The sequence below is a fragment of the Daphnia magna genome, linkage group LG6, assembly GCF_020631705.1.
Source record: "Daphnia magna isolate NIES linkage group LG6, ASM2063170v1.1, whole genome shotgun sequence".
Classification (NCBI taxonomy): Eukaryota; Metazoa; Arthropoda; class Branchiopoda; order Diplostraca; family Daphniidae; genus Daphnia; species Daphnia magna.
This window is the reverse complement of record NC_059187.1, coordinates 4,080,918-4,103,472: the sequence shown is the minus strand read 5'-3', so window position 1 is coordinate 4,103,472 and position 22,555 is coordinate 4,080,918. Positions and strand designations below refer to the sequence as shown.

Here is a 22,555-nt window from a genome sequence, read left to right as displayed (position 1 = left end):
AAACTTTTTCCGTTTCGGATCGCCTCGAGAAGTCCACGTGCGCGAACACTAGATTTCGCGGTTTTTAATTACCCTGCCTCCTTTGTACACTATAACACCCTCCCTACCTCTCGAACGGCAGTAGACCTATAAAAAGTGACGCATTGCTATCGTTCAGCACCGATTCACTCACAATGACTCGTCTAAGCAAGATCAACTTTCAAGTTCTCTTTTCGGTAAGTGTATGATTCCTATAAGTTTTTTAAGTATTTTCTTGATCTATCATACAATTAATTCTGATCATGTTGTTTTTACTTGTTAGTTTGGGGTGTTGGCGTTACTTCTAGCCACATGTAAGACAAACGGAGCAAGCGTGGCGGTCGATTCTAAAGATTCTTATGTTACAGCTACCGAATCCTACAAGGAATCTGCCAAGGAAACATCTTACGGCGACGACAATCATAATCCTCGCATCGGTCTGTACATGCAAAAAGTTGATCCTTATGGTACAGTTGGACCCATTGGAGGCAACCAGGCTTTCTTCCTGACTTCGCTGCCTAGCTACGGTAATCCCGATTGCTCTCCGCAAGTGCAGATAATCGATGTCAATTGAAAGCTGATTGTTTTGTTAATGGGTTCAACATTCCATTATGTGGCCATGTGGTTGAAATTGAAATAATCTCATTCATGTATGTAGGTGGTTACGGGCCTTCCGGAAGTAGCTATGGTGGACAACAAGCTGGCTCTTATGGTGCGACTGCACTGCCATACATCGTGACGGGCAGTTATGGCGGAAACGTCTACGGCTCTGCCTATTCTGGCGGGTCAGCTTACAGCGCCGCTGCTAACAGTGGTGCTTCCGGGAGTTACAGTGCCACTGCTGCTCCTTCATACGCATCTGGGTCCTTGAATTACGGCGCATCCGCATCATCCTACGGTGTAACCCAGGCTCCGGCTTATGGCGGATCAACTTATGGCGTTACTCAGGCACCAGCTTATGGGGCACCATCTTACGCCGGATCAGCTTATGGTGTCACTCAAGCTCCGACTTATGCTGGCTCTGCTTATGGCGCAACGTTCGCTCCCACTTATGGTATGGGAACTTCCTATGGTGCATCTTCTTACGGCGTAACTCCGGCCCCTACCTACGGTGGAGCAGCTTACGGTGTAACCCAGGCGTACGGAAACATGGCATCTTCCTATAGCGGAGCGGCTTATGGTGTTACTCCAGCTCCTGCTTACAATATGGCGTCATCGTACGGTGGAGCTTACGCCGTTACTCCAGCCACGTCTTACGGCATGGGCTCTTTCTATGGTGGATCTGCTTATGGTGCGAATCAAGCCGCTACCTATGGCATGGGTTCCTTGTACGGTGGATCGTCTTATGGCGTTACACAAGCCCCAGTCTACGGTGGAGCTTCTTACGGCACTACACAAGCCCCCGTTTACGGTGGATCTGCTTATGGTGCCACCCCACCTCCAGCTTACGGTGTCACACAGGCTTACGCCAACATGGCTTCTTCTTACGGTGTTACACCAGCTCCTATTTACAACAACATGGGCAGCTACGGATCGTCCTACTCTGGATCAGCATACGGTGTTACTTCCGCTCCTACTTATGGCTTCAACATGGGCTCATCGTACGGTGGTTACAGCGCCGCTTCGTCTCCCCTCTCTTATGGTGGCAACTTGAACATGCCTAGCGGTTCCTTTTTAACTGGATCGACTTACGGCGCTGGAGGCTATGGAAGCAACGCTGGATACAGTGGAGCTGGTAGCAGTTACGGTGTTGCGTCATTCCCTTACTCGTCTTACGCTGGCAACATGGGCTCATTTTATGGCGGGAATTACGGCAATGTTTACGGTAGCCCGGCTTCCTACCCTGAAGCTTATTACTCAACTGGATACGGTCACGGTGGATACGGTGGATACGGAAGTGGAGCTTACGGCGCAGGTTCCAGTTACAGCCCCTTCTTGAACAGTGGCGCTGGATACAACATGAACGCTTACGGCAATGTTGCTGCTTATTAAACTTGTTATTGTTCGTGTTAAGTCAAATAGAAGTATTTAATTGAAATTTTGTTGTATTTTATTTACTTGGGTTCCACAAGGTTTTCTCAGGGATGGAAAATTTACAATGTTGAATTTTGCTGAAAACAACGCCACGGGATTCAAATTAAAAAACACGCTGAAAATTTATAAAAGCATTTTGGCAAACTCTGGAACAAGACGAAGGACACTGACATTAATTCAAGAACTGATTGTAAGAAAAGAAAAAAAAAATACCTTCATAATTAATGCGACCATCTTTGTCGACATCAGCCATTTTGATGAGCTCGTTGAGACCTTCTTCAGTCATGGATTCGTCGATTAACTCCATTGCTAGTCTCAATTCATCCTGGAACCACGAAAGATACAAATGTTTTATTTCGGATTAGATACTAAAGAAAATCAAAATTTACTTTGGTTATGAAGCCGTTCTTGTCGCGATCAAAAACTCGAAAGGCTGCCACTAAATCTAGACCGGCTTCTTCATCCGCACTGCTGCCTCCAGCGTTGTCATCAGACTGTGATGGACGAAGGGCTTGGATCCGTTTGACCCACTGGAAAAATTCTGTTTCGTTCATCAGAGTACTTCCTGTCAGCAAATTTCAGCCAGAAAACGAAAGGGGAAAAGGAAAGAAAGTAAAGAATTAAATAAGAAAACAAATTATAATTTTGTTCATTTCTTTTCTTTTTGAATTGTTTCACTTCCGGAAGAGACGCACGTCAATTCTTCATTCAGTGTCTAATCCGAAACGCTGGCCCGGATGAAGCAACGAGCTTTTCTTGGTTTGTTTTGCTGTGTAAAGCTATTTCCAACTTGGCATGCAGTCTGACAGGTTTTAAAGACTCAAGTGATGGATATAGATCACCAGACATTTTGATTGCGCTCGGCGTTGACTAACGTTCCAGCTTTATCTTTATTTCATCCGAGAATATGGGAAAATGACACGCACGGTGTTGCGCAGTCATTTCGAATTATTATTTTAGAGATTTTTTTTTTTTTGAAACGCAATGCGCACATGTCTCTGTGGCAAACTAAACCACCATGGAGAACACGTGGCCACGTACGAGTTTAATTTTAGTCCAACATTAAACATCGCAAGCCAGCCAACCGAACGATACCGATTTATCCCTTTTTTTGTGTGTGTGTGTGTACTGGTCAGTTCCAGCACTGGGCAAACAGGTTACATTTTGTTTTTCATTGCACTATTCGATAACGTGTTTCACTTGGGCCACCGACGAAATAGAAATACAACTGGAAAGAAAAGGAATGCGCTCATTTTACCCGATTGACTCGCTTGCCGGACCAAATTGAGAACAATATCCTCTCGTAAATTGATGCCCAGTTGTTGGAGCATGCTCTGGACCTCTAAGGCTGTAATTCGGCCATCCCTATCCGAATCCATCAAGATAAAGGCCGTCCGTAATTCTAAATTTGGCCAAAAAAAAACAAAAAAACAAAATTGAAACTCTTCGAATTGGAAATGGATTTTGAAGCAAACATTACCGTCTATTTCCGATTGAGATGGTACTCGATTCATGGCGGAAGCCTCCGGATTTGCGATAGCAGCGGAGAACACAAGAAGATTGCGAAAGGAAGGCGAAGAATTCTTGTTGAAAGGACGAGAAAAAGAAACTGACTGGCGAGCGGGAGGGCCACGGGCCCACTGCGACTAAAAATACAGGGAAAGACAAGAAAGACACGATGCGTTCCACTTCTTTTTGACATACGACGCGCGCACCGCACAGTACAACGAGGCAAAAAACACGGATGGAAGAAGCCAAGTCCTCTGCGTTCTCGGGTCGTCCTCTCCCAGCGTCCCCTCTCCACCGAAAATAGAACAAAATCGCGCACACAAGATACTCGAAACGATCCGGCCTACGTGTCGTATAGACTGCGCCGTGCAGCGAGACTTTACGTTAACGAACACACACACACACACACACGAAAGACAAGGTCTCATCACACGTAACGTATTCGATCACGTTGTTGATGTTCTTTTTCTGACCGGTTCATTTCGGATTCGGATTGGCGTGAACTTGTTGAATCCGCACACTTGTCTTCAATGACAGCTCGAAAATGAATCAATTGTTCAGGATGTGCATCTTGTTTACAACAACAAACAAACTTCCCTGTCACGTCCTGCGCGCCCTGAATTTCTTATTTTCTCGCCTCACTTTATCAGGTGGATTGCATCCTCCATGTTTTTCCCCATTTCCTTCAGTCCTACGCAATCAACTCGGTGACAGGGATCTTTTGTGCGTCGTGATGAAGGTGAACTGCATTCTTTTTCTTCACCTGCGGTTTGCATTCTGGTCACGACAGTATACCATTAAGGACACGGTCTACGATTTTACACTTTTTCCGCTTGCAAACAAAACGTATTTGCAGAACTGAATAAGAAGAAAAGAAAAATAATTGCCTATATAGAATATCATGCAATGGGCTTGTTTTGATACCTGAAAGCTAAGCAGTTGTCCCTGTCTTCCAGACTTGAGTGGGCGTTAAATGCGATCCTGATGTAGAGTCTACGTCTGTTCGCTGGCTTGAGGCGCGTTTTGGCGTCTACCTGGTTGATCAGGAATGAGGTTGAGTTGCGATCAACCGCATTTTTGTGTCAACCTGGTTGAACTGAACCAATGTTTTGGCGACAACTGATATTTCCCCCCTTGGTTGAGGTTCAACTTCAACCGCCAGTCTATATGGCCGAGTTCTACCATGGTCCTAGAGCATGGTAGAACCAGAACCGAAGCAGACGACCCAACCCCTTTTTCTTTGCCGAATACAATTGTTATATGGCAACAAAGCATTCACGAATAATTAAAAAAAACTAGCAGACGTCATTATTATTATTTTTTTTTTCATTTTTCCTTGTCCACAATTTTTCTTGAAGACTGGCGGAAAAAAATAGAAGGGGTAAAATTAGGAACAAGAAAATAAAATAATTAACAAAACTTTCGAACCTGATGCAGTAATCAGTTGGGCACACTGAATCGAGAATCGACAGAGTATAAATTATAAAATTAATAAATATTAACAGCACATAGCAGACAACCTAAGATAGAGAGAAGGGGAGAGGGGACACCACTGCCACATTTTATGAAAATTGTGGTTTTCGCCGAATAATGAAGTGGTGGGCGTTAGGGCTCGGCCCCGTGTCCAATGGGTAGGTCTTCTCGGCAAAAAAATTGGATCCGGTGGGTAACGGTTCCTAAGACTTTGTGCCCATTACCTACCCGGGTATCATGTGGGTAACACAATTTCGAAAACCGTTTCCATTACCCGGGTTCAAAACCCGGTTATCCCCGATATCCTACCCGATTACCTGAGTTTTCCCCTGAAATCAAGTGACGCCCTTTGAATTTCCCGCCACAAAAAATTTCTTTTTGCAACCCTCCCTTTTAATTTAACTTGGGGCTTTGCAAGCCGCCATTTTCCAAGATGGCGGTGGGTATACCCGGTTTGCCCATCAAATCCGCCCAGCCTACCCACTTTGGCAAATAGGCTACCCGGATCGCCCATGGGCGAATATTTTTGGTGACGATCCGCGGGTAACCCGGGTTTTCGAGAACCGGGGCCGAGCCCTAGTGGGCGTGTCTTCGGCTCAACTTTCATTTTGGTGTCAACTGAAATGTAAACTTGGTTAGTCCGACTTCGACCAACCGAGTTGATCTAAAATCCATTTTGGTGTCAACCTTATGGTTGAGTTCAACTCAACCAGGTAGACGCCAAAACGCGCCTTTGATTCGTTCAATAGTTTATTAGCTTGACGCGACAAATGGAGCAGACTAATGAAGAGTTAAACACATCTAAATCAAAAGATAGCAACGTCGCAAAACATGGACGCGCTTCCATTTACTTTTCCCAACTTTTGCAATGAAAACTGAATTCAGTAACAAACTGTGTAGACGGGAGCGCGCGTGCTATCGTAAATCTAATGACGCTCCGTCATTGGCTACTTCCTGTTCTTTCTAATATGATAACGTTGTCAATTTCCATTGGAAGTGCACCTTTTCAAGAAACGACGATAAAGGCACCAGTTTTCCATATGCTTACCAGTTAATTCTTATGATTGTTCGTAGGGTGGACCGTCCTTTCTATTTTCTCAGCAAGACCTAAGGACATTAGTAAAAAAAATAAATCAGGACGTTCATTTGGAATCCCGGAAGTTAAGGCACGAAATAAGGAACTCACCAACTATCGACGCAGTTGCACAAAGATCACGTTGCTAATGTTTTGTTTGTTTTTCGATTTATGGGACGCTCATGTTGGCGTGTCGCTCGTCATATCACCTGGCCCACCTAAGGTTAACTAACGCCATCAAATGGCAAATGTCGTGAAAAAAAGGGCGTACTTCTTTAAATTTGTTTCTCTTCCCATGCGTGTCGCGTTTCATTCTGGGCTCAACGCTCTGTTTGGTCGAAGAGTATCCGTAGAAGTATTCGTGTATATAGTAGTAGTTTTGAATCTGATCATGTACACAATAATGAACAACTGGCACGCACAACTTGGAGCTATGGAAGAGAAATCGAATGGACGAAGGGGAAAGGAATGTATCGCTTGTTTCAAAGGCTGGACGCTAGATGGCGGTAAAGTTCTCCGTCGGCGGAGCAACTTGATCTCAACCGGACAACTCCCAAGAGCCGTGCCTGAATCGATTAAATAGCTCGTTTTTTGTTAACTAGAACGTCACCAAACAAAAACAAAAGGGAAAACGGTAACTGACCGCGTAATCGGCATCCCATTGGTTGTGTTTGCGGGCAAGGAGAAAGAGCTTGGCGGCGAGCTGCGTGAGACTCGGTTCGGCTTTGAGGTCAGCTGACTCAATTAACAACGAAAACAAATCTAAACAAAGGCTAGCCTAAACAAAACGAAACAAACATCCCCCACCCCAAAACACAAAAAAAAAAATTGAAAGAGACCGAAAAAAAAAGAAAGAACTAAACATTGGATCGCAAAAAGCAATTAAGATAGGTAATAGGTCAAACCTGCTTTCCGTATTGGTTCTCATTGCCCAGCTGATTAAGATCGTTGAGCAGTTCTGTCAATAGTTGGCTGCAGTAATCGGCTGCCTCCATTCGGAAGTCTTCGTCACCAAGATAGAGACGGTCGTTGGACTCCACTGCAATGTTATGACAACAAACAAACAAACAAACAAAAATGAATAAATAAATCGTAAAAAATAAAATTATACGGAAAAGCCTGACTAACCATGTGGAACGTGATAGATGTAATCAGACTGGATATAAGCGGAAAGTAAACGTATCGCTTGAATGTAGATGGTGGAGCGTAAACGATGCAGCGCGTGGTTGATGGAAAACGTCCGCACGTTACGTAATAATCGCCGTAAATGGTGAAGCCGGTTTTGGTCGGGCGTGTCCTATTGAAAATCCAAACATTCCAATCAATTATTATCGAGTGTTCCAGTCATGCCAAGAAAAGAAAAGAAAGAAAAATCAAAAATCAAAAATCAGACGCACGGGTTGGACTAAAAGGGTGGAAAGAAGGTTTGATAGATTAGACACGATCCATTGTTCTTCAAGCGGCGAGAATTCAATCACCAAACTGATGGCTCCTTCGAGACACGCATCCGCTTGTCCAAGACATTCATTAGCCAAAGCTACCTGGCTGGACAGCAAATACAAACGGAACCGGACCATTGGGCATGTAATGGCCGGAATTGTGATGTAGGCAAAGGCGCCACAGGCACGAACAAAGTGGCCAGTTCTCTCGTTGTGCTCCTGAATCAATTGGCGAGTCCGGCTACTTAAGCGGTTGATCGCCTGCAGCAATGTAGAATGCAATTGTATTGTTACCGCAAATTTTATACAAGAAACGATATACTACACACCTGAACTAGGTGGGCAAGAACGGGATCGAGATTAGTGAATGCGGCTCGAGCATCGCCGTAAAATGATAGCATCTGCTGGAAGTCACGGCCAAAATCAACACGGTCAATAAGGGCGATGGCGATTTCGCTAATTTGTCGCTTTTCGTCCTCTACGCTGGTGGCGCTTTAGGGCAAATGGAGAATAAAAAAACAACACAAACAATTCATTCCATTAATGAATAAGAAAGCCTTATTCGTTGATTGCCTACTTGAGTGTGTCATGGAGGATGCGGGCGATGGATAAAAGGTGGTCAACCATAAGTGGATGATTTAATGGTCGATCATGGTCTATGAGGAATTGCTGAAGTAAAATTTTGGCCGCTTCTGCTCGCGAATGGCCTTCGGGGTAGATATCCAATAGCCCCATTAACGAATCCTTGTCAAACATTAGGTAAACACCGATCAGGTAAACATACGGTATTGGAGCATCTCTGTAACACCAACCGTCGTGAATAAACTTTGGTAGTCAACTTGTTCTGTCCGGACCAATGCATGGACGATACTGGTTAGATTTGCCACGTGGTGGGCTTGAGCCTTTGGCCGACAATGCTGGACTATATCGTTGATGATGCGGTGCATTTCCTTGACCTTTCAAAGGCAATAACAAAGCATAAGCGACATAATACACTTTTGGCCTTCATTTCAAATACACAGTTTACCCTCCAATGGCGTAAAAGATAAGGCATCCAAGCGTCCATGCATTGCAAGTAGGAATCCGCATCCTCTTTGCGGCTGAAATAAGGCCAAACGACATTAAGCATTTTCCCTGGGTTGGAATCGCACGAAGACGCCAGATTCCGGCTGAGAACTTGGCCCATAAGCACCATCAATTGCTGACTAGGAACACCTAACCGGAAAATTGAAGTCATTGACACACGAGGCGTGTTTGATATTGATATACCGGTTGAGGGTGTAGTTGTAATATGAAGTGCTAGCTCCAAACACTTGGATAGGACAAAGTCCGACGGGAACTGACTGAGAAGGGATAGCCAAAGTAATCCTCTGTAACCGAGAAGAATATCAAATGAATGTTTATGAAATCAATTTCGAAAATGATGGGATTTTACGGTTCAGCTTGGTTGAAACTCTGCCGCCAGATAGAATCCAGTTCGTCGTATTGGCCAGTATGAGCCAAAGTCTGGAAGATCCAGTCATAGGCGGGCGAAAAGAGAGACAAGTAATCTGCCAAATCCGTTCGGAAGATGGTCAGTTCTGAACGGACACTATTGCTATACAACTTTCGAGAAAAATGCCGTTTTTGAAACAGATTCTTTGGTCGTTGTGGGACATTTATGTGAACATTAAAATTACCTGGTTGTAAGAAAGATAGAGGTCACGAACATTCTCGACAACAAACGAACGATCTTGAAGACGTATTGCTCGCCCAACGCGCATTAAATAAGCGCGTGCATAGGCGGCAACTAATGGGTTGCCCACACCACGAATGACTCTCGATAATCGGATTAAAGTCGCAGAAAAATCCCTAAATAATAAAACATTTATGGCTCTTTTTAAATGAACACTAAGCTGCATAGTTTCAAAGTCATCTCACGTGTTTTCGAGAAATGAATAGCTCTCCAGCACGGCCATTTCGACATAAATGCGCGGTAACAATTCCCTGACTGATGCAATCTTGTACATCCAATTGCGACAAGTCTCACGTGCCGACTCAGAGACATGCTCAGGTTTAAAATATTTGGGAAGCTGATGATCTACGAGCCTGTAATTGTTTTGTAAGATTCGTATCTGGCGCAAATATAGTGGAAAGTAATGAATTTTCACCTGATTTCTCCCTTTTCGGCAATCCTTTCAAACACCATCCGGCCAAACTTATCCAATATGTCAGTAATGAGAGCAAACTTGCTTGGATAGAATGCAAAGGGGTGGGTTTCGAGCAGTAATTTGGAACACTATGAATGAGGTACAAGCATTTACAAAGCTTTTACTGTGTTCATCATTCAGATTACTCAAATACCTGTATGACAATTTTCAATGCTTTAACTCTCTGATCTAAAGCCCAAGCTTGATGAAGTTCTTGACTGATCTGGGTGATGCGTGAAACATAATCATCTCGGGAAAGACCTTTGTGTTCACTGACATGCTCTTCAAACTCGTCCAGCTGCTGCAGTCGGTGTTTGATTTTATCATTGATCTCCTGCTTGACCACCACTGAAAGACATTTTTTTATTCTTACTTTGTTGATAGCAAACTTAGCACTGGTTTACATACATTTTTCTCCTCCTTGAAGGAAACTTGATTTGATGGACAGTTTCTCTGATGTTGTAAATTTGCTGAGTATGGTAGTCCTATGTTTGAGCCACTCCTGCGCTGCAGCACCTTTCTGGTTCACGTTTGTGGCAGGGATGTCAGCGCCTTCCACTTCATCTTTGGATACAAACTGGCTGAGTGGGTCACTGCCCTCAAGCGCTTGGCTGAGCGGATCAGAGTAGGCAGAAGAAATTGTCTTCCGTGGAACAATTGATTTGACCTTTGCATTGCTTTCTCTAGAAATTACACTCTGCAATGGGTGCGGCAATTTGTCATTCGGTGTCCTTAAGCTTCGATATGCAACTTCTTCCTCGCGATAGTTTCGGCGCTTGGCAATCCTAAGAACAACGTATTATTCATGCGCTTCAATTCTTTGGTGATTCAAAGAAAACATACCATTTGTAGGAAACCATGATTATTAAACGGTTGACAGGAAAATAAACTTGTTCCGTTTTTGTTCAAGCCAGGTTTAAGCAGAGACATGCAAGTCGAGGAAACCTGGCAAGAAACTGACAAGCTAGCAGACGACATCAAATTGTTGATAAAAACCATGTAAAAACTCCCCGAACGCACGAGTGCGTTCTTAAAAGCCTCGACGGAAAGTTTACGCCCGGTTGTGCTTAGCCGCTTCGGGCCTTTGGCATTTGGCTAGTAAAAAACTGTCGTGTAGAAATGTTTTAAAAGTTTATTTCCTTTCGCAACAAACAAAATGTAAACGAGAAAACGACTATAATGTATGATGTTAAAACAAGTTATACCAGTAGGACACACAAACGGGGCAATAAAGATTCATTCCAACGTTTTTATTTGTATCGTATATTTTGTGTATATGTATTTATACGCGAAAGTGTCGGTATGGATGCCTGCAAAGGATGAATAACGTGGGCGTTTCAGCTGACTATTAACTTCGCCATGATTGCCCAAGAAATGATTCATTCGTCATCGCTCGATGAAAACAAATATTCATCAGAATCAAAATCGTCGCCAGAATCTTCGTCTGAATCTTCTTCAGACCAATGCGACAAAAGTTCACAATGGTCCTGCAGCGAGGACCAGTTTTTGAAGCTCTTGCAGCAGACAGTGCATCTAAGGGGAAAGAATTGTCACATGATTTCAAAGGAAAAAGAGAAAATGCAAATATCGAAGTGACAGAATCTCCCATTCGTCATCGTGCATGCCCAATCTCTTTTTACTATTGTGTTCAGAAAATGGCTTTTCTCGGTAAAGTGGGTTTGGAGGATGCGTGCCCTGCCAATAGACCACGCCATTCCAGAATGTAAATAAGAATTGCTATAAAAAGGAGTGATAAAGGATGGAAGAGATTGTGGACCTCAAGAATTCTTACGGCTGTGCTATCGCGTCCTATCTGACCTACATCAGAAAAGTGACCCCGAGTATGGCAGAACAAGTGAGAATGAAAACAATATCAAGAAGAAATGAAGGGAATTTTGTTTTACTATATGATACATGTACCCTACATATATATATACTGAGAATGGAGAAAGATAAAACATTTCGAAATTCATAGCAATCACTAGTCCATTCTGTCTCTGCGGACAACGCAGATGAAATCGTTAGCTGACAATAATGAGCCATCTAGCGAGTTTTTTTCTCACTACCGTGTGACGAGGAAAGACTTTCTTTCTTATGCGTTCGGTGAAAAAGTTGGAGACGGTAAGTTAAATTAAACGAAGCGAACAACAATTAAAAAAAAAGAATGGAGTTACGTTGCTAACAGAAAGATAGCATGCCAAGAAAGTAGTTAATTGGTCGTGTTCGATGTGAAAGTTGATGTTCCATCCCGCCCACGTCATTGTGGACAGCTGGGAGGAGACAGGAGAGGAAAGGAAGATCACGAAAGGGAAGAAACTGTCGTAGAAACAAGCGAGGAATCCGAAATGACGAATGGAAAGCATTTATTTTGAAAGAAAAGGGCAATAGAATAAAATGAGAAAAAGGAGAATCACAAGCTCCCAGGATGATGATTCGATGATTCGAAAGAGAACACTGCTTCGAAGTGAGGTACGTATATATAAAGAGAGATATTTTTTATCTATTCTGCTTTGATATATTATTACAGCGAGGATATTTCCCCTGGAGAACGTGAATTCATGCAAGTGAAATTCGCTACAGCAAGAGTTGCGAAGCGAACGTAACGGTTGAGAGCATTGGCCATGGCGGTCGTTACTCACACTATAAAATCTAGGACAGAAACATAGTGGCTGAGAAATTGGTCTCTAAAGAAAGAACGAAAAGAAGATGTACAGCAATCATCTGCCTAGCAGAGGTGTATCACGTTTCATCTACAGCATTTCTAGATGTAACTTTTACGTAGTTTCAGAGGCTTAGACTGCTGCAATGCTCTTTAGTAAATGGATCGCCATTTTAACGCGAGTGACACCTAGCGTCAGGTGATAATACCAGTAATTAAAAACTAAGGGGGGGGGGCGAAACTAACTAACTAAACCATTTTTTAAGATTACCCAAAGTGATTGGCACGCTCGCGATGTCTCTGCAAGAGGCGGTGAGTCGCGAAGACGGACTGACAAACGACACAGGTAAACTGGCCATCTGGTGACAATCAAAATGAGTAAAAAAAAAAAATGAATCAATCAATCAAATATCTAAAAGAACGATTGATTTATTGGCACACCTGGTTCGTGCTCGCGACGGACATCGACCGACTCATGTCCGTCGACATCCGGCGCGGATGATGAGTCGCATCCGTTCACCAGCGTTTCTCTTTCTCGGCGGTTGTCTTCCTCCGTCAGACAGGTCTCCTCCATGAGTTTCTGAACAATTTGACGATGCCTACGGCGGAATGGATGCTGGATACCCGGAGGCTGACGTCGTCTGCAGGAAGCCATCCACGTCGCATTGCCTCCGGTGGAAGGAGTGACGTTGCTGGCGCTATTGTTGCCTTGAAAGAAACGAGACCACCAAGACTTGTCCCCGGCAGCTGCTGGAACGCATCCAGCGGAAATAAAAATAAAATAAAATAAATAATAATAATTTAAACGGAAATAAAATCATTTGATCAATAACAGAAATGGAGTAGACATGAAAAAAACAGTTTTTTTAAAGAAAGAAAAACAATCCAGTAGAGCGCATAAACAAACTGATTCGTAGAAAATGCACACACCTCGCGTGATGTAAGTCAAACAAAAAGAACAGAAAAGGAAATCATCTGAAAGATGCAGAGTTAAGTTTTATAGACGAAGCTGAACCGTCGACGTCCCTATATGTTTGCCATTTTTATTATTTTCGTTCATTTTTTTGTTTCGTTTTTTTTTTTTGTCTTTCTTTTGTTTTGCTTGTATATTACAGTTTAGAAAAACAGCGTGGCTCCTACAGCTGCTTGAACTGCTCTTCGGCTTGATATAACAAAAAAGAAAAAGGGGAAGGGGAGAGAAAAGCAAATACTTGGGCAAGACCTCGTTATCATTCCGGCTGCACGCGCCAATTCAATTAACTTGTTGTTTATATGAAGGAGCAAAGGGAGCGAAGCAGATTCACGAGTGGCCCGAATATAACTCGATGAGAAGCTTCTGTCTTTTAGACATCCCCCTGTTGGCGCTACATGCGTATAGACCTATACTATATATATATAAGACCGTAGTGGTGCAGAAGAAAAGGAAAAAGACCGGAACAAACATCGGATTCATTTCCTGCCTAGACGCTGTCACCCGTTTCCTGTTTTTTTTTTTTCCTTCTCTTCTTCTCCGGATTCTAATAACAAAAAATGTATATAATATAAACCAGCTAACGTCTTGTGTAAGAGAAATGACATAACACTGCACTACCGGTTTCCGACAGTTTATAAGCACACACACACACACACACACAAAGAGACGAACTCAATATAGCGAAAACAATAATAATAAATTCTAAAAAAAAAAAAAAATGAGAGATTCAGAAGTCTGAACCTTGTGGGCCGACGGACTTGGCATGAAGTGGAAAAGATATTTTAAAAAAACATAAAAGCCACCAGCGAATGTGCGCGGCCATTCAAGTCGAATAAGAATGAGCTGCACTTCTTTTTCTCGTCTGTTTATCTATAAATATTGAATATACAGTGTATATATATATATATATCACAAGAGGCTTACAAAAAAAAAATAAATAGAATAAAATAAACGAGGCCATTAAGCGCCTGCCCGGAGCTACCCGCAAACTCGACGACTAAAGAGGACACGGTGCGTGCCGCGTTGAACGGCTGAAATACATTCCATCTGTATAAACTATAGCCTACGTATATATAAAAGCTTGCCACAGTATAGTCTATATAGGCTAGCTATATAGCGCACATATATATACTAGTCAATCTAGCATTCCATAAATATGGGTAGACCCATCAGAGTAAATACACCATATAGACATGTAAAGGCTGGCGTTCAAAGATAGAGAGACTTGCACACACACACACACACACACACACACACACACAAAAAGAAAAATGAGACGGATTGTGTGTTCGAAAAAGAAAAACTGGCTACCTCTATAGTAGTCTATAGAGATGAATTTAAAAAATCTGTTTATTTTTAATCCGTTGCCATCCAGCAGCGTCTTGTTATATTATGGCTATATACTTCAATGCGTTCTCCCTTTTTCATTCGTCTACATAGATATGTATTATACGCTTTTGTGTATAGCGATATATATAAATGCGACGTTATGCTATATACACATCCGGTCTGAGATAGACAGTTTCCTTTTGCACAAATAGAAATACGAAAAATAGTGTTGGATTGTTGAGTGACGTCTGTGTCGTTTATTATGAAGAACGACGCAACGCCCTCATCCGGATGCACTTGCAAACGAGAGTAGAACCTATCCAGTACGACCAACGGCAAGTGTAGACTCTATACTTATAAGGTATAAAAGCTGCAACAGTCCTTCACATATCTGTCAAGTATATGTAACTTGTGATGTCCTTAAAGAGTTTCGACGAGACCGTATATATCAAATGTCCCCCCTTTATGATTGGCCCTTAAAAAACAATAGAAAGGCTAACGAAAACAAACTGCACATATCGATAGGCTATACATATTCAACTTTCATTGATCCATGTATAAAGATCGATTTCCAAAAAATTAAAAAATCGAATCAACCAATCAAAAAATAACAAAGCCAAGCGAAGACGGGATGATGGGCGCCAATCTTCGACGCTATATTACATGTACAATTATCGATCCGATCGCGTCATTATATAGTTGATGTATGCACGTGTTAGGGTTGTATATAATATGGCTTTGGCAACAGCCATAGCCACAAACGAATTGCAATCAGCTGGCCAAACTTACCATGACTACGGTCCGACGTTGCGTCCGTTGGCTGGCGGAAAAGGGGGGACGCAGCAGTCGGTGCGGACGAGGCTGCCATGGATGCAGCGTCGCTCATGATGTCGTAAACACGGAAGGTGTCCATCTGCAAATTGCCAGCTGTTGTGTTGGCACCGTCGGCGGCCGCATTAGCGGCCATAAGGCCGTCGTCGTCATGGCTGCCGACGCGACGATGATGAGCTCGACTCGCTCCGCTTGTTTGCTGGCTGTTCCGTCGGCGGTTGTTGCTCCTGTTGGCCTCGTCCGACTCGGGAGGAGACAGCGATTTCCTCACGCATTCCGGCAACTGCGCGTTTGTGCGTACATCGACGAGGCATGAATTTAAAAAAAAATTAATTAAAAACAAAAAATGATGTGAAGAAATAAAATGAAATGTTTGATCCGCTTGAAAAGGGGATTTAAACGTTTTGCCCGTGTTAAACGCGTGGCGTATTATTTGAATTTTGGAAGCCGGCCCAAACCACAAGCTCGGATAGACATCCTTTACCTTACATAATAATGCTGTCAAAATAAAAAAAAATATGTAGACTAGATATCAAACAAAACAGAACTTGTCTATGTATATACGGCGTCCCATAAGGAGATGCACACCCGAGATCAATGCACGTTCACGCCTGATCGCATTTCCCGTTTCGCTTCACTTAACTTGCTATCAAGCTGGTGGCAGCACACATTCGATCGACTCTTCCCCCCAGTTTCCTTCCTCCATTCTATCATTATTTGATTATGTATTTTTCCTTTTTTTCGCACGCTTTTAGCCTATATATTATAGAAGGCTTTTGAACATTTATATGCTGACTCTTTTTTATGGCCAATGCCTCTCTCACTAGATTGTTAGACAAGAGCACAGATTATTACGTATAATGTATGGGAATGCGGAAATGCAGAGACATTCACGCTAGGATACATCTGTTGTATACACGGGGATGTATATAATATTGGCCAGACCTTTGGCATATATATGATCGGAGAACGCCAGATGAGTCGGCGTGGGCATCCATCCAACCAAGTGAACATTAACAAAAATAAATGTCCTACCATAAAGAAGAAGGAAACGCTCTTCACTTTGAGTTCTTCTTCTTCGTATAATACAAGAGCCATTGAATCCAATGGGATGGTCTCACGTCTATAATTCGGTGTATAGGAGTCTACATATATGTACCCCAATCTCCTATATATACTGACACGTATAGACTGCACGAGGTGCGGGAGCCTATACATATTACATAATATATACAAATCAAAAAGAAAGAAGTGAGGTGCGAGCGCCAGCTAAACGGCTAAACAAAAAAGGGATTGGGGTATATGTCTTTTTTAGAGAGAGATATAGAGAGAGAATGTGTTTCTAATGCAGGGCTATATCTAACAGCTGCTGGTGTGTGTATACATATACACTAAAACAGGAAATAGAGACGGGACGCGGCACTGGTGGATATCTCCTTGTTAATGGCTGGCCCTCCTGTCATTTAAAACTCTAGCTGAAAAGTTAGCCAACCCAACCCAACCACCCGCACGTTGGACAAGAGGACTGGAGTGGATGAGCCTTTCAACATGTCAGAAAGAAAAGACTTTCCTCTTTCTCTCTCGCTGTCTCTTTATAACGCAGCAGCAGTTCTTCTTTCCCTTGTTTTTCGCCTGAATTCTGAATCCATTCGCTCTCTGCGGGATGTTGTTTTCTTATTCTATCCTCTTCTTCTTCTACATCTTTCTTTTCGATATCGATGGCCAAAACTAACTTTTTTTGTTTCTTCCTCCATTCTACCGAGTTTTCTCCCTTTGTTGGTTGTTCGGACCGAACGATCGATGATACGACTCCCGTGAGCTATATACCACCCCCCTCTTCTATAGAAAACATGGTTAAAGGTCTATATACACTAACGTCAGGGCCCCCCCCCCCTTTTTGTTTGTTTGTTTTATGCTGTTCAAAAGAATCAAACAACCATTTCGCTATACGTGCCATTTTTATTGATGAAATATTTATTTATTTTTTTAGGGGGGTGTTCCTCTTTACTCCTCACACTCAAAGAAAAAAGACAAGAAAATGCCTTTGTTAACTGGTGACGAGAGATAACTGCCACACCCTAATCGTCTGTAATCAACAGCTTAATATATAGAAGAGACTCATCTCCGTTGGAACAAAACGAATAGCCTCTCGCTATTGATTGTTTTCTCCAAAAACAAATCAAAAGGGAAGACAGACTGTAGACCTAATTGTCGTCAATGAGAGACATCAGAGAATAAGAAACATCAAGGAAGTGATCGATCACATCGTCTATAGCCAACTTGTGTCTGACATGTACCATCGAAGGGTCGCATTACCATCCACTCTTCTTATTAGCGAGAAATCAAAAACGAAGTCCTCGATGATAATCCTCGCGCTGATTATTATACTTTATATACTGTACGTCCCGCGCATCACGTAATGAGGTTATACGAAGAGACAGATTAGGGCGAGAACGATTACATCCCTGTCATCCTATCTATGAATATACCAAATACAAAAGAAATGATTTCCTTTTGATGATCGCCAAGACGACCATCTATACCTTCTTTTGACATATTCATTTTTTTGAAATGTTTGTATCGCATTGAATGTGCTGGTTATATAATATACATACCGCACGACAAAAGTAATGATGAACGAGTCCATATCGAAAAGCAACAAGAATCAGTGTCACCGTTTACACAGATGTCGCTGTCGATGCGACATCGAAGAACGTGCCTCTATTTCGTGCAGTTCGTGAGTTCCAATGCGCAACGTGTTTGAATGCTTGAATAAACACGGAGAATAATAAAACGAGGCCAGAGCAAATCGAATGATCCAAACCAACCGTATATAACACAGAATCCCCCCCTTTTCCTCTCCCCATCCCTTTAAAAATCGAATAAATACATAAGACGTGATTGTTATCAAATGTTAGACTATTACCTTGTGGAGAGGAACGACATCGACGGGCATGAGCTGGGCAGTGCCGCACATCTGCAACTGTTGATAGATTTGCAGGCAAGTCTGATTGAGTGCGTACCACGCATCGTCGATCTGCACTAATTGCAATTTCGGGTAGACGTAACTCTGATGGCGCTGCTTGTGCTGCAGCTGCAACTGAACTTGGATCTGATGCACTGAACGATTGCTTCCGGCGCGGCTTTTCTTCTCACGCGCCGCCGGCACAGCCTCCGGCTCTTGATCCGTGCTGTTATTGGCCTCTTCCAATTGTTGTTGGTGATTATAACGATGATTGTGCGGATGATGGCAATGAGGGCGTCGTCCACTTGACGATAAGTCGTCCGACGACGATGAATCCCACGACGACGTTGCCAAAGCCGTCGCTAACATGACGACAATGACGTTAAACGATCCTGTCCAGATTTTTTGCGCTTCACCGGCCTTTCGATTTATTCTTTTTTTTTCTTGTTTTTTTTTTTTTTTTTGCTGGGTTCAGCTCTTACATAGATAGAGAAACTTCACTTTCAGCTGTCTTTTGTCTTTTGTATAAATCTTCCACTGTGGTATAGCTAGCACCAACTGCTCAGGGCCTATATACAGTATAGACATATGTCGACAAAAATGTTGAATTATGCTTTAGCTCTTTGATATGTAGAATACGTATACATTTAAATATGAAAACAACAACAGGAAGCAGACTTTTTGATGTCTGTATTCATGCACAAAACAACTGCCTTTCCCCCCCCTGCGATTCTGAGTAGCTCAGCAGCCCAACTTCTTCTTTGATGCTGCATAATATTCCATTCGTGTTCTATATAGTTGTGCTGTATATATATATAGACATCGAGGACATCTCTCTCGGGAGACGGTTGACGCAATTCAAATTGAAAAAAAGGGCTGTTTCTGTGTGTGTGTGTGTATATGCGAAGGCAACAGCATAACAGACAGGCCAAAGCCTACATATATTCCCATAGCTGAATGCTCTATACTCCGCCATAGTAAAAATGAAAGAGGAAAAATTGCATATGTATATAGTCTATACAGAAAGGAGGCCTATATATACGTAATATATAGGCTAAGTTGCACAGCAATTTCTATACGGCCAACCGTGTTACGCGTTCTATACGGCCAGAAAGGAAGATGCAACGATCGAATAACTGAATGGCTTCCTCAAAGAAGAACAGGTCTAACAATAAAGTCGAGTGCTATTATACAACGTTGCCATTGACACACACAAAATTAGGGGTTTTTTTAATTCCTCGTTAACTTTAGATATTTAATTTTCTTTTTCATTTATTCGGCTATATATGCATATCTGTGCTGTTTATTTATGAATAAAGTAGGTCTACGGAAAATGATTCTATAAGTTTCGTCGGGGAAGGAATAAATTAAAAACTATACATATGAAACAAACAAAACGTGTATAAAAGGTGAGATGTGTAGAAACAGTATAACACAACGGCTATTAGGCTACAGAGAGAACAGGAATTGCTGATCGGGTTGTGCTGCGGGACTCGGTTATCAGTGACGGCACATGCGACAGCAGGATGCATCTATAGTTTTCGGATGTCTCCTTCTATTCCATATAACAATTCGTGTTGCTGTGTGATGCCTATATAATATATATCTACGCTCTTTGATGGATTCTTGTTGCTGTTCAATAAAGAAATAGCTTGCGAGTATATAAGAGAGAGTGCAACAAGAAACATATATATCTATACCAGCAGCAAGTCTTTGTGCGTGATGTATAAAAATCAAAAATATATAAAAAGGCCAAAACAATTCTGTATGGCGCTTTTCCATCAACGTCACCGTCTTTGAGACGTTCACTCAACTTCAACCCGTCGTCGTTTTCTGCGGCTCATTTCTTCTTGTATTTACTAGGACCCATTTTTATAAAGTCTATAGAAGATTTCGATTTTCTTTGAGCTGCAAAACCGACTGCATCACGAGCCAATCGTCTCTTTTCTTTTTTAATTTCTAGCCGTCATCGTGTTCGTCTGTCATGTAGATGTAGATTCGCAATCAGCCAGGATCTTTTCACAGCATGTGAACGTTGTTACACGCAGACAGCAAATCAACGACTTTGGGCAATGAATTGATTTCCTTTCAAGTCACGCCATCTTTTGCGTGATTTTTTTTTGTTTTTTGAAAAGGATTTTTCATGGCAGATATTTGTTGTTGACATTCAAAATATATAACGATTTATAGACAGAGGATTGGCGAAGGATGCGACAAAGAGCGTTATAGTCTATACTGCATTTCTCGAATATTAGACACACAGAAGGGGGAAGGAATGGACTTCAAAGTTGTTGCCTTTCAATGAGAAGCGAAGAGCTGCTCGTCACTTTTGATGCTCCAAACTTTGCATACACACTCTCTTTTGCTCTTTGTTTTTGCATGCAAAGAGTCTTCATCAAACACACAGCACTGGCCTTTTTGTCAAGTAGATGTACTTATCTATACGCACAGCACTTGAGATCTATAAGCAAAAGCCACATCTTCAACGCGGGTCGAGTGTTTTTCTGTAATCAAGCGTTTCCTCTTGACGGTTTTAATTATCTTTTAAAAGAAAATATTAAAAAAAAAAGTCCAGTGATAATCAAGAAAAAAATAAATAATTGTCTGTGGTGTATATAGTCGATGTATATACGTGATGGAAGAGAGAGTCTAATGAAAATAGACGGAGGGATAAATAAATCATAAAATAAGAAACATGAAGGAGAAGAAGCAATCGAGATGAGTAGAGATGAGAAAGATAATAAAGAAGACAATAAATAACAGGAACAAAAAAAAAAAAAAAAAAGAAAGAAGAAGAAGAAGATGAAAAGCGTATCATCATCAGTTTTCGGATGATGATGGCTGTATGGATGATTGCTTTCTCTTCGCCCACATCATTACATCTACATCCATCTATATAGCACCGCCACTCTACGCATATTGTCAGGTTGATTAGACTCGTACACGTCGTCATCCCCGACAACGTTATCGATTTTGCTAAGTCGGATTTAAAGTCAAAGGCATATCGTTCAGCGTGTACGACATTAAAACTTATGTTAAAAACCATTTTACTATAGATATATATGCTGGACTCGACTTAGAATTAGAAAAGATGAGTTTGAGGATCGTACCAGCTTTCGTATATCAACACGAAATGTATGCGTATAGGCTACGCTCAATGGTATATATGGTAGACTACATAGATAGGCTTAGTGTGTACGTGTGTAATAGGTTTTTGGTGTGGATGTCATCAGTCTTTGTCGTCTGATTTTCATCACCCCATCAAAAGACTATATCTCAACGCTCTATACATCCTTTTAATTTCAACTCTCTTGAAATAGCCCAAATGACAAGACTCGCGTGATCAAATTCTATTTCAATTCAAAATTTAATATATACTATATATAGATGTGTGTAATCAAGACTTACCGATGCAGAGTATCAGAATTCTTAAAAAACAAAGTCAAAACGTTTTTTGTTTTGTTTGTTTTTTTGAATGATTTTTTAATAGCCGGGAGATGTTGGTGCGTGAGCGGCTACTGACCGATTGACAAATGCCAGACGATCGTCGCATGTCTATATACTCGCACACTACTGACTCCTGTTACCATGGCCACAGCATCCCTCTCGTCGCTGCAAATATACAGAGACTCTACTCGACTCTTTTCCTCCACGCTTCTTGCTCTTATAACATGTTGGGCAATCGTTTTATATGGAGCCAGGCCATATAGCTATATGATACAAGGAAACTGTAGGGCGCACGCGCCTCCAACGATTTATACATCTGAACTAGATGTACGTTATACAGACGTTGTTTTGTTTTGAAAGCGTTTATAAAATCTTCGATATTGTCTCGCTGGCGTGAGTAACACAATTAGCATATACAATCTTAGTGCGTTTCAATTGTCGTTTGGAAAAACAGCACAAGTTCGGACTTTTTCATGTCTAGACATGCCCTTCCGATGTGTTTATATAGTAGATACTGTCAAACTGTCTCATCTATAGGTTAGAATACTATATACAAAAATGCAGTTAGATGACGTTCGATCGAATCGATTCTCTTTTGCAAAAAAAAAAGAAAA

The 22,555-nt window shown here is 42.0% G+C and overlaps 2 protein-coding genes and 1 long non-coding RNA gene across 4 annotated transcripts; 1 reads left to right on the top strand and 2 right to left on the bottom strand.

The window, feature by feature from the left end:
• The first annotated feature begins 59 nt into the window (after positions 1-59).
• On the top strand, positions 60-2,056 carry LOC116925108 (shematrin-like protein 1). Of its 2 annotated transcripts, none has more exons than XM_045175744.1 (3): positions 60-215; positions 302-455; positions 677-2,056. In XM_045175744.1, the coding sequence occupies exons 1-3, from the start codon at positions 174-176 to the stop codon at positions 2,008-2,010; spliced, it is 1,530 nt and encodes a 509-aa protein (XP_045031679.1). In that variant the 5' UTR covers positions 60-173; the 3' UTR covers positions 2,011-2,056. The 2 variants fall into 2 exon arrangements, with proteins under 2 accessions (XP_045031679.1, XP_032787622.2); XM_032931731.2 differs by having other exon boundaries at positions 302-545.
• Positions 2,046-22,138, bottom strand: LOC116925107 (VPS35 endosomal protein-sorting factor-like). Its single transcript, XM_032931730.2, has 23 exons — positions 21,903-22,138; positions 18,456-19,063; positions 15,488-15,812; positions 12,838-13,146; positions 12,668-12,755; positions 10,146-10,522; positions 9,892-10,085; positions 9,699-9,826; positions 9,469-9,636; positions 9,228-9,399; positions 8,984-9,153; positions 8,818-8,918; positions 8,576-8,763; positions 8,361-8,504; positions 8,126-8,292; positions 7,878-8,040; positions 7,507-7,809; positions 7,238-7,406; positions 7,015-7,148; positions 6,753-6,887; positions 2,442-2,546; positions 2,266-2,377; positions 2,046-2,198 (listed from the first exon to the last, which is right to left on the bottom strand). Exons 2-23 carry the CDS (start codon positions 18,861-18,863, stop codon positions 2,176-2,178), a joined length of 4,083 nt encoding a protein of 1,360 aa, XP_032787621.2. The 5' UTR covers positions 18,864-19,063; positions 21,903-22,138; the 3' UTR covers positions 2,046-2,175.
• On the bottom strand, positions 5,767-6,076 carry LOC123473985. Its single transcript, XR_006648575.1, has 2 exons — positions 5,928-6,076; positions 5,767-5,835 (listed from the first exon to the last, which is right to left on the bottom strand). It is a non-coding gene; the product is annotated as an uncharacterized LOC123473985 (long non-coding RNA).
• Positions 22,139-22,555: the final 417 nt, after the last annotated feature.

Coding starts and splice junctions, on each gene's coding strand:
- LOC116925108 (XM_032931731.2), top strand. CDS start 174: ATGACTCGTCTAAGCAAGATCAACTTTCAAGTTCTCTTTTCG. Junction 216..301: donor ACTTTCAAGTTCTCTTTTCG/GTAAGTGTATGA, acceptor TTTACTTGTTAG/TTTGGGGTGTTGGCGTTACT. Junction 546..676: donor GACTTCGCTGCCTAGCTACG/GTAATCCCGATT, acceptor TCATGTATGTAG/GTGGTTACGGGCCTTCCGGA.
- LOC116925107 (XM_032931730.2), bottom strand. CDS start 18,863: ATGTTAGCGACGGCTTTGGCAACGTCGTCGTGGGATTCATCGTCGTCG. Junction 13,147..15,487: donor AACGTCGGACCGTAGTCATG/GTAAGTTTGGCC, acceptor GATGCGTTCCAG/CAGCTGCCGGGGACAAGTCT. Junction 7,407..7,506: donor CCACCCTTTTAGTCCAACCC/GTGCGTCTGATT, acceptor GATTTTCAATAG/GACACGCCCGACCAAAACCG.